The sequence below is a fragment of the Danio rerio genome, chromosome 4, assembly GCF_052040795.2.
Source record: "Danio rerio strain M-AB ecotype USA chromosome 4, GRCz13ab, whole genome shotgun sequence".
NCBI lineage: Eukaryota > Metazoa > Chordata > Actinopteri > Cypriniformes > Danionidae > Danio > Danio rerio.
In genome coordinates, this window is record NC_141024.2 from 4955001 (window position 1) to 4970000 (window position 15000).

At 32.5% G+C, this 15000-nt stretch overlaps 2 protein-coding genes across 4 annotated transcripts in view; both read right to left on the minus strand.

Moving 5' to 3' along the window:
• The window catches only part of rassf3 (Ras association domain family member 3), a 65260-nt gene extending 54410 nt beyond the window's left edge, over positions 1-10850 (minus strand). The window contains exon 1 of one of the 2 annotated variants that reach the window (NM_001442248.1): positions 10243-10850. In NM_001442248.1, the coding sequence (NP_001429177.1) occupies positions 10243-10663 (421 nt within the window). In that variant the 5' untranslated portion in view covers positions 10664-10850. Of the gene's footprint in view, positions 1-3322; positions 3511-10242 lie in introns of those variants that run through there. The other variant, NM_001442249.1, reaches the window with a different exon arrangement.
• A 2186-nt stretch (positions 10851-13036) lies between these two features.
• The window catches only part of LOC101885512 (apoptosis facilitator Bcl-2-like protein 14), a 10038-nt gene continuing 8074 nt past the window's right edge, over positions 13037-15000 (minus strand). The window contains exon 5 of one of the 2 annotated variants that reach the window (XM_087245702.1): positions 13037-13522. In XM_087245702.1, coding sequence (XP_087101828.1) covers positions 13484-13522 — 39 coding nt within the window. In that variant the 3' untranslated portion in view covers positions 13037-13483. The remainder of the gene's footprint in view (positions 13523-15000) is intronic. The other variant, NM_001328001.1, reaches the window with a different exon arrangement.

Sequence of the window (15000 nt, forward strand, 5' to 3'; positions counted from 1 at the left end):
ACTCGTACGAATTAGCCACTAAACTGACAAAACAGTAAATACTTACGTTTCCTCGTGAGATCAAGCTGGCACAGCGGAATGAACCACCAACTTATCCAGCATATGTTTTACACAGTGAATGCCCTTCCAGCTGCAACCCAGTACTGGGAAACACTCATACACTACAGCCAATTTGGTTAATCTAATTCACCTATAGCACATATGTTTGGACTGTGGGGGAAACCGAAGCTCCTGGAGGAAACCCACACTAACAGAAGGATACCATGGATACTCCACAAAGAAATGGCAACTGACCCAGCCGGGACTCGAACCAGCAACTTTCTTGCTATGAGGTGACTGTGCTAACCACTAAGCCGCCGTGCCACAATCAGTTTGTACTTCTAAGGCATTTCCAAATTATATTTACATATAATTAAATAATGAAACAGAAATTTGCCATGAGTCTATCTGCGCATTGAATCACATTCACTATCTTGTACGTTAACGGCAGCAACGTAGCCACCCTTTTAGACTTTGATCCTAGCTGTGGCGTTTTGGTGACTGTCGCTTTAAATTCAAATGAGATTGTGCTCTTTTCAAAAGAGGGCGGAGCTACAGATGCCTGTGTGTCAGCATAGTGGCAGATTAGATTACATGCTAATGAGGGAGAGATTGTCACAAATGGGCGGGGCTTTGCTCCTCTGATGACATGTACAAAGGGAGAATGTCAATCAAAGTGTTTCTCCAGATAGTTTTAATCAAGTGTGATCATAAACAAATAAAAAATAATACTTTTTTACCATTTGAAGCTGCTTTTAATCATGTTTAAACCTCTTATAAAAGTGATTCTTGCATAATAAGAGCTCTTTAAATATCCTTAGATGAACTGTTATTATTAACAGTCACCTGAGTAAACACAGACGAGTGCACTAAAATGTTCGCTCACACTCCTGCCGTGAAGGAGTCTAAACACTCGACACACATGTGAGAAGAGCTTCACGATAACATGCTAAATAGCTAATCGGTTTAAGATCCATTGACTGAATGACTGTAGTGATTGCTGAAGAATGGAGGGTAATCTTGGGGTTGTTTTGTCACAGGCGGGTGTTATTGTGACCTCAGGACGGCTGTTTTTTCAGCAGTCTGATCTAAACCCAGCATGGAGCCGAGCTGGAATGAAGACACGCGTATGTGAAACAACACCAGAATCTCTATTCTTATCTTGTTCCCAAAACAGGACAGACTAAAAACAGAAGAATAGTTATCTGTGGGATCAAGTGAGCTAGAACAGGCTCGGCTACTTATTTGGTCAGTTTCTGTTTTCTGTTGTGAGATGTTCGATGAGGGAAAAAGAAGCTAAATATAAATATTAACAATAGGCAATGAAGATGGATGTTATTTGGTCACTTTGAGGGATGTGGTTCATGAAACAGAAAAGATTTGAAATGGTTTGCACATGGATGTTATGAGGAAGTGTTTAAAAAATAGCAATTGTGAAAGAATGATTCCTCCAGCTGAATGAAATCAACATCTAGTTCATGTTCACAAACTGCTGGTTTTGACGTCAGAAGTTGCATTTTTTAGATCTTTGATTACAGATCTTCATGCTTTTCTTCTTCCTGGTTGTCATTCACAATCTGTAGCTGCTTACAAATTTGCTAACTTTTACTATGGACACAAACGCACCATAGTTTGATTTTAATTTCGGTTTTGAGATCACTTTTAAGTGTTTGTCTTTTTTTTTTTTATCTGTACACACTTCAGTAATTTATTAACAGCCAAAATAAATGCAAGTAAAATTATAAAAATTTTTATTTAATTTAATTTAAAATATATTTAAATAAATTCAATTCAATTAAAAAAAATTAAATTAAATGTAATAAAATACCATTTAATAAAATAAAATAAAAAATAATGAAATAAAAAAATAATATTTAAACTAAAAATAAAATGTAATAAAATAAAAATTCATAAAATAAAATAAAAATTAATTCATATTAAAATTGAACGAAATAAATAAATATTAAAAATAAACAAAATAAAATAAAATGTATAAAATTAAATTAAAATAAAATATAACAAAAACAATTTAATAAAATAATTAAATACAATCTTTTAAATTAAAAAATTTAATTAATCAAAATTAAAATAAAATGTAATAAAATAAAAATTAATAAAATAAAATAAAAAATAATTTAATTTCAATAAATTAAAAAAGAAATAAACTAAATGTAAAATAAATTTAAATAAAATTATATACAATTTCATTTTATAAAATAAAATAATTTAGATTAAACTGAATAAAAATACATTTAATTAAAAATTAAAATAAATTCTAATAAAATTTAATAAAACAAAATAAAAATAAGTAAAAATAAACTAAATAAAATAAAATGTAATAAAATAAAACAAAAAATACAAATAAAATAAAATTTTAATAAATAATAAAAAAAATTACATTTTTACTTTTTGTTTACACTTTTAAGTGTGTTTTTGTACACACTATACACACAGCCAAATTAAATGACAGTACAAACAATAAAATTTTGATCATTTTTTTTATTTAAAATAAATTTAAATAAAATGTTATATTTTTAATAAAATAATAAAATTAAATAAATAATAAAAATACAACAAAATAACTTGATAATAAATAATAAGAAAGTAATTACATGTTGACTTTTTGTTCACTGGAAAGAAATGCTGGCTTCCATACCATCCTTCATCTCATCCCAACAAAAATCTATCAAGTTATCTACAAATTTAAGTGGATTAAACATAAAGCAGACAACAACAAAAAAACTCAAGAATTGTGTTAATTCAGCTCATTTTAAATAAGTACTTTGAACAAGCAGCAAAAAACAAAATGATGAGTGTAAATAACTAAATCAGTATAATGATTAAGATCAGTATAAATCTTAATAATACAGTCAAGTATTAATATAAGAATTTATTACTGTATTATACTAGTATAATACAGTAATATCATTCTTTTTTGATGTTGAACTGTTAAGTATAAGTGATAGCTAAAAGTATAATTCCTGCCAAATGCATGTTTCATATGCATTCATTTTCCTTCAGCTTAGTCTCTTATTTATCAGAGGTTGCCACAGCGGATTGAACTGCCAACTATTCCAGCATATGTTTTACGCAGCTGACACCCTTCCAGCCACAACCAAGTATTGGGAAACATCCATACACTCATACACACACTCATACACTATGGTCAATTTAGTTTATTCAGATCAACATCCCATAATGCAATCCACAACCAATTTTAATACTGAAACTGTTGATTGACAGACATTTGTAAAGTGCACAGAAAGAGTTGATCAAAACCCACCGGATGACCTCCACAGCAGACTAACTTCCAGCCGTCCGGAGCATCGCATTGCTTTCGGGAAGCGGTAGAGGAGTCTAGTAAGCCTTCTTAAAGTCCTTCCAAACCCTTTCGCCAAACCCATGACTTAAAGTCCCGTCCTGAACAGCACCAAGTCTCCATTCAGCTCCAAAACACTAAAATGAGTTCCCTTCAGCACTAACCTGCATCATATTAAGTGTGTGTGTGTGTGTGTGTGTGTGTGTGTTTGTGTGTGTGTGTGTGTGTGTGTGTGTGTGTGTGTGTGTGTGTGTGTGCATTTGTCTCCATGTGTCAGCTGGTTAAGTGAAGCCCATTGTGAGTGTGTGTGACGAGACGGTGTGTCTTCTCTAGACTCACTGCCACTGTGCTACACAAACACACAGATGGACATTACGGGGGCCGACAGGTGGGTGTCAAATAGCAGGCTAACAGGGCCAAACGCATTATGAGACCCACAGTGGTGGATTTTTCCTTCTTTTTTCTTCTTTTTTTGGTAGAGTTTAGTTCTTAGGTAGACTAGACAGAGAATGAAGGTTTACTTTCACTACATTAAACATTTATTTGATTATTATGAGTGTTAGCTTACTTGGCTAAGTCTAAGATTATTATAAGCATTGCTGATATTTATTAATTGATTCATTCATTTTCTTTTCAGCTTAGTCCCTTTATTAATCTGGGTCGCCACAGTGGAATGAACTGGCAACTTATCCAGCATATGCAGTGGATGCCCTTCCAGATGCAACCCGTCACTAGGAAACCTGTACCGCATGTGTTTGGACTGTGGGGGAAACCGGAGCACCCGGAGGAAACCCATATATATATATATATATATATATATATATATATATATATATATATATATATATATATATATATATATATATATATATATATATATATATATATAAATGTAACAACTGCTTTTATTCCAGCCAAACTAAAATACACACGAATTCCTCCAGAATCAAACATATATTATAGAAATTCCTATAAATTAAAAGCTAAATAATTCTTATCTTTTTTGTTATATGTATTTATTTTGTAGATATTTTCCATTTAGGCAATTTTAGCAATGCAACTTAGTTGTCATGACAGATTCTTTTAGATTATCAGATTATGTTTTTTTTTTATATTTTATATAATTAATTTTACTTAAATTCTATTTAATGAAAATACAGTCAAGCCTGAAACTATTAATACCCCTGGCAAGTTCTAATTGCCACTTTTTTGTTCAAAGGTAAATAAAAGCTGAAATGTATTTGTACAATAATGCCTCTTCTACATCATCTTATTATCTTATAAGCCTGTGTCATTTCTGGTCAAAAACTAAACTAAACTTGTGGGTTGAATAAAAGTAACTCAGAATATATTAATTTTTTAATTTATTTATCTTTTTTTTTTTTAAACATTGCCAACTCTGATTTATTTAAATTTATAGTAACCGAAATACGACAAGCTACAGCAATTAATCATATCCATGTAAACAACCCCCATCAGTGCACCAACAAAAACATTAAACTAACCTCATGACCATCATAAACTCATTATATGCCTTTAGAAAATCAACACAGACACTGCAACGTATGAATGCATCACTGGACTCATACTTCAGGATCTGCAGGCAGCCACTAAACTACACTAATAACTAAATGACAGGCTAGTTCAGATTCAAATGGAATGGCTGCTCCAACAAAAACAGGCTTTCAAGCTAATCAGCCGAGCCGGTGACTTTCTCACTCTCAATTACCTGATCACTTCAGTCCAACAGCAAGACTACCTTTGCCCAGTTGTTCCATTCCGGTTAACACTGGTGAATGGACAACCTGAACACTTCAGGCATCAAACACAGAGAGCAACACTGAGGAGGAAAGACATTGGTCTAATTTAGGGGCCAAACTAAAAACCTATATGCAATTTGGTCAATCATTGATCTTGAGTTTAGGATCTGTCTTTTAAAATAGTCCTAACATATTTGCTTTTATAAATGATACCATTATTATTGTCTCTGTGCAAACTATAAAATAAAATAAGATGATTAAAAAATGACAATGTTTTTTTTCTGATCTGGCATCCAGAATACATGGTTTCTATTAGTATTTGTGGATCATTTGCAGTGTTTTTGCTAAACTTTTCATAAATTAAAACATTTTTTTTTTTTTTTTTTTTGTGGAAACAGATTGAATCAAAAACTTTGCTTGAGTTTACACAACACATGCACTAAACTAAAACATTTCTATGCATTTCAGCTATTCATTTACGCACAGCAGCATGCTTGAAGGGCCTGGAAATGCAAACCTTTGCAATCATTTTGACAACTTTGTCATTAGGAAGAAATTCCAAAAGAAACACTTTTAGCTTCAGGCTATGTCCGCTGAGATTTTTCACAAAGCAGAACGTCTGGTATTTTTTAATAATACTTTGCACTGTAGAACTTCAAAACATTTAGATATGGTCTTTTAGCTCTTTACTGACTTGTGAGCAGCCAAAATGTGCAGCCGCTGTTCCTTTGTCTTAAGGCTGATTTATACTTCTTCGTCCGGCGCTGCCTTTGTGCGGTCGCATAGCCCTCGCTGTGGCTGATGCTGACGCACACCTCTCGCTCAATTTCCCTACATGTCGCAACGAAGCATGGTCAGATACTATAGAATACACAACACATGTCACTCGTTTACTTTTAAATGGGGAAAAGTGTAACTGTCAATATAGCGAATGAAGCCCCGCCTTCTAGTACAGGAGCCAATCAGCGATCACTATATGTTGAATAAAGCCCACCTTCTAATACAAAAGCCAATCAGCGATCGCTATATGTTGAATAAAGCCCACCTTCTAATACAGAAGCCAATCAGCAATCGCTGTAGAATGACAATTCTCCAGGGCAGGGGCGCGGACTAGATGTGAGTTTCTGCAGATTTTGTGTGATAAGAACATTTAGAAATTGAATTAAAGACACAGTTGTTGTTTAATTTATTGGTGATACCTAATATGAAATGTAATCATAAGCTTGGCAAGTATTTGATGTTTCCCCATTCAGACAGAATGCCCGAGCATACAGCCCAAGAGGCATGTCAAAGATGGCCTCCGAGTGAAATGACTTGTAGCGCAAGCTCTGTGATTGGTCGGCTTGGTGGTGGTGACGAGTGTGGGCGGTGCTAAGAGCTGCAAGCCTGAGGGAGCAAGTGTTTACAAGTGTCGAATCCGGTGAAGGAGCTCCAGATGGAAACTTTTGTTTTGTGTTTACCTCATGATTAAAGTTGTTGCACGTCTGCTGGTTCCCACCCCTGAATAAGTGAGTTTTAGCTACTTGTAGCGTTATGAAAAAACAAAACACCTGTGAGGAAACTTAACACAGAGGAACATAAAAACCTACTGCCAGCTAGTGTTTCATAAGTGTTATTGCAGAGCAACAGCATGCGGAAGTATAAATCAGCCTTTAGCCATTACTGTCCACAAACCAACCGCTAAGAGCATCTGTTATTCATCTGTTGAGTTGATTAAAACAACTTTCCCAATTACTCAGGATAATTACACTGTAAAAAATCCAACAAATTGTTAACTCAGTTTAAAATTGTAAGTTAGGTGGACATATTTTTGAGCTCAGAGTTGAATTTACTCATAAAAAAACTATTTACCTTCATGTTTGGAACTGTTTGTTGAATGAAAGTAAAAAAAAAAGAATCAGTAGAGGCGACTTTGAATTTTGATTTCTTCATTTGAGCCAAAAAGTTGAGTTAATTTAAAAATTGTAAAGCAACCGGCTGCAAAGAAATTTGGAGTTTATAAAGCTTCAGTGGTTGAAGTTGTGCCAAATTATTCCATAAAGTATACTTGATTGACTTAAAACGGCCTTTTCAGTCAACTTAAGTAAAACATTTGGCACAACTTCAACCACTGAAGCTTAATAAAGTCAAAATTTCTTTGCAGTCGGTTGCTTTAGAGTTTTAAGTTAACTCAACTTTTTATTTTTTACAGTGTTTAAATTATTTGCAGTCGTATGTAATGTAATGTGTATTTATATACATTATATATACATATATATATATATATATATATATATATATATATATATATATATATATATATATATATATATATATACTGTATGTGTGTGTGTGTGTGTGTGTGTGTGTGTGTGTGTGTGTGTGTGTGTGTGTATAGAGCTTTGGATTTTACCATAGACAGTTTGCAAAGGGTATGAATAATTTTGGACATGTCACTTTTTGTTTGACTGTATATTTACAGTTGAAGTCAGAATTATAAGCCCTCCTGGGTTATTATGGTAGGGTTAGATAGGGTAATTAGGCAAATCATAGTATAAAATGGCTTATTCTGTAGACTATCAAAATAACTGCTTAAGTGAGCGAATAATATTGACCTTAGAATGGCTTTAAATCACTTTTATTCTAGCTGAAATAAAACAAGTAAGACTTTCTCCAGAATAAAAAATATTGTAAGAAATACAGTGAAAATTTCATTGCTCTGTTAAACATCATTTGTGAAACATTTAAAAAAAGAGTGTGTGTTTGTGTTTGCATTACACTGGTCTGGTAGTCATATAATCATGTCTGTTTTTAGGAATACAAAATTTACAAAACAAATGTGGATGGATGTGAAAGCAGATAATGCTTTGCATATGATTTTTAGCAACGTTTCCAGCCACAATGCGATGCATTCAGCCAGAAATGAAAATGCGACTGCTAGAGACCAGCTGAAATATTCAGTGCACACATCATTTGAGTTCTAGATTTGATAAAAAATGAGTTATGACTAGTACACTATCCTTTCGCCATGTGTCATGTATAATTACTGGACATATTTTGTGACACATGTACAGGAATGATTTTTAAACCCAAACCAGTCGGTCCACATACCTGTAGATGAGCATGTGACGTGAGGAAGTTTAAAACACATGAGCAGAGCTGGTGTATTAATGTAAGAATTTTAATTTCTATTCCACAATGCACACAGTAACTGTCCTGACCAACAGCACAATAGTGAAAACTGGCTTCATATCAAAAATAACCTGCACATATTACATAGATACACTGAAGAGTCTGTAAAACAAATCATTGCTGCTTCCAATTTTAAGTTGAGTCTAATTAAATACTACAAATGATTTCAACTTACATTACATATTAAACCATCAGACTGAATGCTGTATAAACAAATGGAGTTATGGGAATAAGATGAAGTAGCAAAACCGTGTTGACATGATGTTGATTATATATTAATATAGAGCAGAAATATGATAGATAGATAGATAGATAGATAGATAGATAGATAGATAGATAGATAGATAGATAGATAGATAGATAGATAGATAGATAGATAATGTTAGAATGATATACAGAGCAAAAGAGAGAACAATCGAGTAATAGAACCATATACAAAATGTTAGAACTTATACAGAATGATAGAACGATATATAAAAAAGGACCTTAGAATGATAAACAGAACGATATACAGAATGTTAGAACTATACTGCATACAGAATGACTGAACTATAGATAGAACGAAAGAATAATATATAGAAGGATAGAATAGAACGATACACACAACGATTTATCAAACGTCACAATGATATATTGAACATCAGAACAACAGCATGATAGATAGATAGATAGATAGATAGATAGATAGATAGATAGATAGATAGATAGATAGATAGATAGATAGATAGATAGATAGATAGATAGATAGATAGATAGATAGATGTTAACATGACTTAAAAACAATTACATTTTTTATGCTGTAAAATCATAAAAGAATGAGGCAATGAATAGAATGACATATATTCAGAATGTCAGAACGATTGATGGAATGTTAGAAGGATATTCAGAACGGTTGATAGAATGATAGATAGAACGTCCGATTGATAGATAGAACATCAGAACGATAGATAGAATGATAGATAGAACAATAATATTCAGAACGATAGATAGAACATCAGAACGGTAGAACGATATTCAGAATAATAGACAGAACATCAGAATGATAGAACGATATTCAGAATGATAGATAGAACGATATTCAGAATAATAGACAGAACATCAGAATGATAGAACGATATTCAGAATGATAGATAGAACGATATTCAGAATAATAGACAGAACATCAGAATGATAGAACGATATTCAGAATGATAGATAGAACGATATTCAGAATAATAGACAGAACATCAGAATGATAGAATTATACTCAGAATAATAGATAGAACGATATGCAGAATGATAGATAGAACATCTGAACGATATAGAACGATAGAACGATTCAGAATGATATATAGAACGATAGATAGAACATCAGAATGATAGAACAATATTCAGAATGATAGATAGACTGATAGACAGAACATCAGAACGATAGAAAAAACGATATTCAGAATGATAGATAGAACATCAGAACGATTGAACGATTTTCAGAATGATCGATAGAACAATATTCAGAACAATAGATAAAAAAACAGAATGGCATTCAGAATAATCGATAGAACATCAGAACGACATAGAACGGTGGAACGATAGATAGAACATTAGAATGATAGATAGAACATCAGAACGAGAGATAGAACATCAGAACGATATTCAGAACGATAGATAAAACAATATTCAGAATGATAGATAGAACATCAGAACGACATAGAACGGTGGAACGATAGATAGAACATCAGAATGATAGATAGAACATCAGAATGATAGATAAAACATCAGAACGAGAGATAGAACATCAGAACGATATTCAGAATGATAGATAAAACAATATTCAGAATGATAGATAGAACATCAGAACGACATAGAATGATAGATAGAACATCAGAACAATACATAGATAAAAAAAAAATTAACGTTGCAAAATCCAGATAGACAAAATATAGAACATCAACTGTACAGAACGACATAACTCACCTGTGCAGGTCAGGCCGCCTTGTAAGATATACGAGCAGCACACATCGCACCAGGCGTGCGCCGCGTCCTCGCTGAACGCGTGTCCCTCTCCTCGCTCCTCTTTCACCCGCGGGTCTTTCGCCGAAGGCTCGAAAATCGTCCTCACGTCCGGCGGTTTAAACCCCTTCTTTCTGGAGCGCTGTCCAGCTCCTCCGTTCTCCACCACCGGCGCGGGCTTTGGAGAGACGCGCGGCCGCTGGGGAGACGCAGCTTTCCGCGCCTTCACCTTGGCGTGGCGCATTCTGGATTTGGCTCTCGGCGAATTTTTCTCTGCTGGCTCGCCCTCCTCTAAACGGGAGGTCGGTAATCGGTTGAGCTGTGGCAGCGGGGACCCGACGGCGCAGTGTCGCGGAGGAGAGTATTTCCGACTGTGATGCATCATGACCGCGCACTACCCCGAGGAAACTCGCCCGCGGCCGAAGATCCGACAAACCTGGAGCTTTTTGCGATGAGACACATTTCTCAGGCTCACACTCAGAGAGAAGTTAGCTGCGGAGTTTGTGCTCAAGCAGGTAAGACAGGTGCAGGAGCGCGTGTCATGTTTCACCTGAGCCACTCACTCACTCACTGCCTACACAGGCGAGTTAGTTAGTAGATCACATCAGCATACAAGAAGCGTGCTTACAGCAACTAAAACGCTTTACCTGAATGTTCATCTTGCATTGTTTACATTGCCTCTTTGAATATCCGGTCAGAAATCACATGCAAGTATGCATATTTTAAAACCACATTAGCACTAGTTAACTGACAGTGAACTATGTTAAACATTGATAGTGTTTGGATGCTAATATGATTTCCTTATTTAGAATTTGCAAACAATTAAAAATTAATTATAATATATTTAGAATTATATATTATAATTATATTAAAAAAATTATATAAAGAAGAAAATCCAAACCTGTAAATATAAAAACAACTTTAACCCAGTCAAGTAGATCACATCAGCATAGAAGTTTGATTAAAGCAACTAAAACGCTTTACTCTTGCAGAATGTAAATTTTAATATATAGGTTTAGACATAAATACTTGAAATTCTTTTGTTATTTTAAGTGTATATGGATAAGAAGCCTAAATATTTTGCTGATCATGATGAAATGTATTTTGTTTGAAGAATTGTTTTGTGTATATTCTGTTATAAATGAAAAGTTCATGAAATAACATGAACAGCTGTATTTTTTTATTAAATGAGATGGTACAAACAATTAAATAATGCTACAAAACACTCATAGTAAGTGTTAACTATAGTGTTAACATGAAGAACGATGTACAAAGTGAAGAAAATAAATGAGACTACCTGAAAGTTCTGAGCTTTATGGCTTAACTACTTATACATTTGAGAAAAGCAGAATGAAAGCAAATAAATAGAACGATCTACATACAGAACCGATAGATAGAATGATATTAAGTACATCAGAACAGTAGATAGATAGATTGACAAACAGTAAGATAGATAGAATGATAGAACGAAACATAGACAGAAAGATAGATAGATAGATAGATAGATAGATAGATAGATAGATAGATAGATAGATAGATAGATAGATAGATAGATCAATTGAACAATAGATAGATGAATGGATGGATGTACAGAATAATAGAACAAACAAACGAACAATAGATAGATGGAAAGATAGATAGATAGATAGACAGACAGACAGATAGAATGAACGAATGAATGATATAGATGGATGGATGGATGGACAGAATAATAGAATGAGCAAACGAACAATAGAGATAAATAGATGGATGGATGGATAGATAGATATACAGACAGAAAGATAAAATGAACGATAGACAGACAGACAGACAGACAGACAGACAGATAGATACATAGATAGATAGATAGATAGATAGATAGATAGACAGACAGACAGATAGAATGAACGAATGAATGATAGATAGATAGATGGATGGATGGATGGATGGATGGATGGATGGATGGATGGATGGATGGATGGATGGATGGATGGATGGATGGATGGCTGGATGGATGGATGGATGGATGGATGGATGGATGGATGGATGGATGGATGGATGGATGGATGGATGGATGGATGGATAGATAGATAGATAAAATAATAGAATGAACAAACGAACAATAGATAGATAGAAAGATATATAGATAGACAGACAGACAGATAGAATGAACGAATGATAGATAGATAGATGGATGGACAGAATAATAGAATGAACAAAAGAACAATAGATAGAGATAAATAAATGGATGGATGGATAGATAGTTATACAGACAGAAAGATATAATGAACGAACAAATGATAGATGGATGGATGGATGGATGGACAGCATAATAGAAAGAACAAACGAACAATAGAGATAGATAGATAGATATACAGACAGAAAGATATAACGAACGAATGAACGAACGAACAATAAATAGATGTTGACATGACTGAAACATTTACATTTTTAACGTGGTAAAATCATGATGCAGAAAGACATTCGAAATTCCACATAAATTATAGTCATTTAGAGCAGGTGTTTTTAGACATGTTGATATTTAATACTAGCAATACTAGTTTTAACTTCAAAGTTAAGAGTTAAAATAACTTTTATTTTCAATCATAATCATGTTATTCTGGCCTGTTGATGTTTAATATTTAATTTTTATTGGCAAAGTTATATTATTTAACAATAAATAAAACTAACATTACCACACGGCTAATAAATGCTTTGGAAATATTAAACCAAAGCTAGTATATATGACAAAATAAAAACAACAACAACAACAACGGCAGACAAAGAAAACAAACATCATTTATTGTTGAATTCATTGTTTTGACAATATTCACACATATATTACACAACTTCTCTTAAAAAACAACAATACGCTCAAAACGATTATGAAAATAAATATCTTGAATCCAGAGAAATAACTAAAGCAAAACATTTGAGCAAAATATAAGCATAATTAATAATAACAGTCCTCACAGGAATGATCATTTCCTTGTCTTAACATGTAAACGCATGCATTTTCCAGTACAGACTGATGTTAAGGCAGCATGTTTTAAGACACTTTCCAATCATCAGTTTACATTTGGCTGTGTAAACTCTCGCCCTGAGATGAACTTGTGGGATAGATGGCAGAATAGATTCCAGCTGTTGCCATCAATAATGTCCTTTTGAATGTTAAATAAAGTGACCGTGCACCTGAGAATGATGTCTGTGATATGAGGAGAACAACTCAATGCACTTCCTCTTTTGATTCATCTGCAACTTCTCCCTGTGAGACAAACAACAACAACAACCAAAAAAATGGCAGCGTGACTTTAGATTCATTCCTGTCATCAGTGGGTTGTAAAATTCGAAAAAAAAAATCCCCTTCTATGCCAATTATCAAATTCCCAGACTGTCACCGACTAAAAAAATACAATTTTAATAAACAGAAAAAAAAAATCCAGAGAAACAAAAACAATATAACATAATGTATATATATATATATATATATATATTATTATTATTTTTTTTTTTGCAATACTCATTTGAATTTAAATGCATTATCTTTATATTCCTTAAACATTTCTGTTGACCAAAATCTTATTTTAAGGGATATGTCCATTAAATAAAACTGTTTGGTTTAATGGCACTAGAAATTATTGGCTATATTCATATATATATGGCTAAATTGATATTATAAATTATTGGCTATATATATATATATATATATATATATATATATATATATATATATATATATATATATATAAATATATATATATATATATATATATATATATATATATATATATATAAATATATATATATATATATATATATATATATATATATATAAATATATATATATATATATATATATATATATATATATATAAATATATATATATATATATATATTTATATATATATATATTTATATATATATATATATATATATATATATATATATATATATATATATATAAATATATATATATATATTCATATATATATATATATATATATATATATATATTTATATATATGTATATATTTATATATATGTATATATATATATATATATATATATATATATATATATATATATATATATATATTTATATATATGTATATATTTATATATATGTATATATATATATATATATATATATATATATATATATATATATATATATATATATATATATATATATATATATATATATACATACATACATACATACATACATACATATGTGTGTGTGTGTGCATGGAGGGATAGATTGATGGATTGATTGATGGATGGATGGATGGATAGATGGATGGATGGATAATTAGATGAATGGATAGATGGATGGATTGGATGGAGGGATGAATGGATGGATGGATGGATCGATTGATGGATGGATGAATAGATTGATAAATAGATGGATGGTAGGATATTTAGATGGATGGATGCATGGATAGATGGATGGATGGGTGGGTGGATAGATGGCTTGATGGATGGATGGATGGGTTGATGGATGGATGGATAAATGGATTAATAGATGGATGAATAGATGGATGGATGGGTGGATGGATAGATGGATAAACAGATGGATGGAGTGCTGGATGGATTGTATGGATAGAATTGATGAATAGATGGATAGAATGATATTTAGATGGATGGATGGATGCATGGATGGATGGGTGGATGGATGGATGGATGGATGGAGGAATGGATGGGTGGGTGGATGGATGGGTGGATGGATGAATGGATAAATG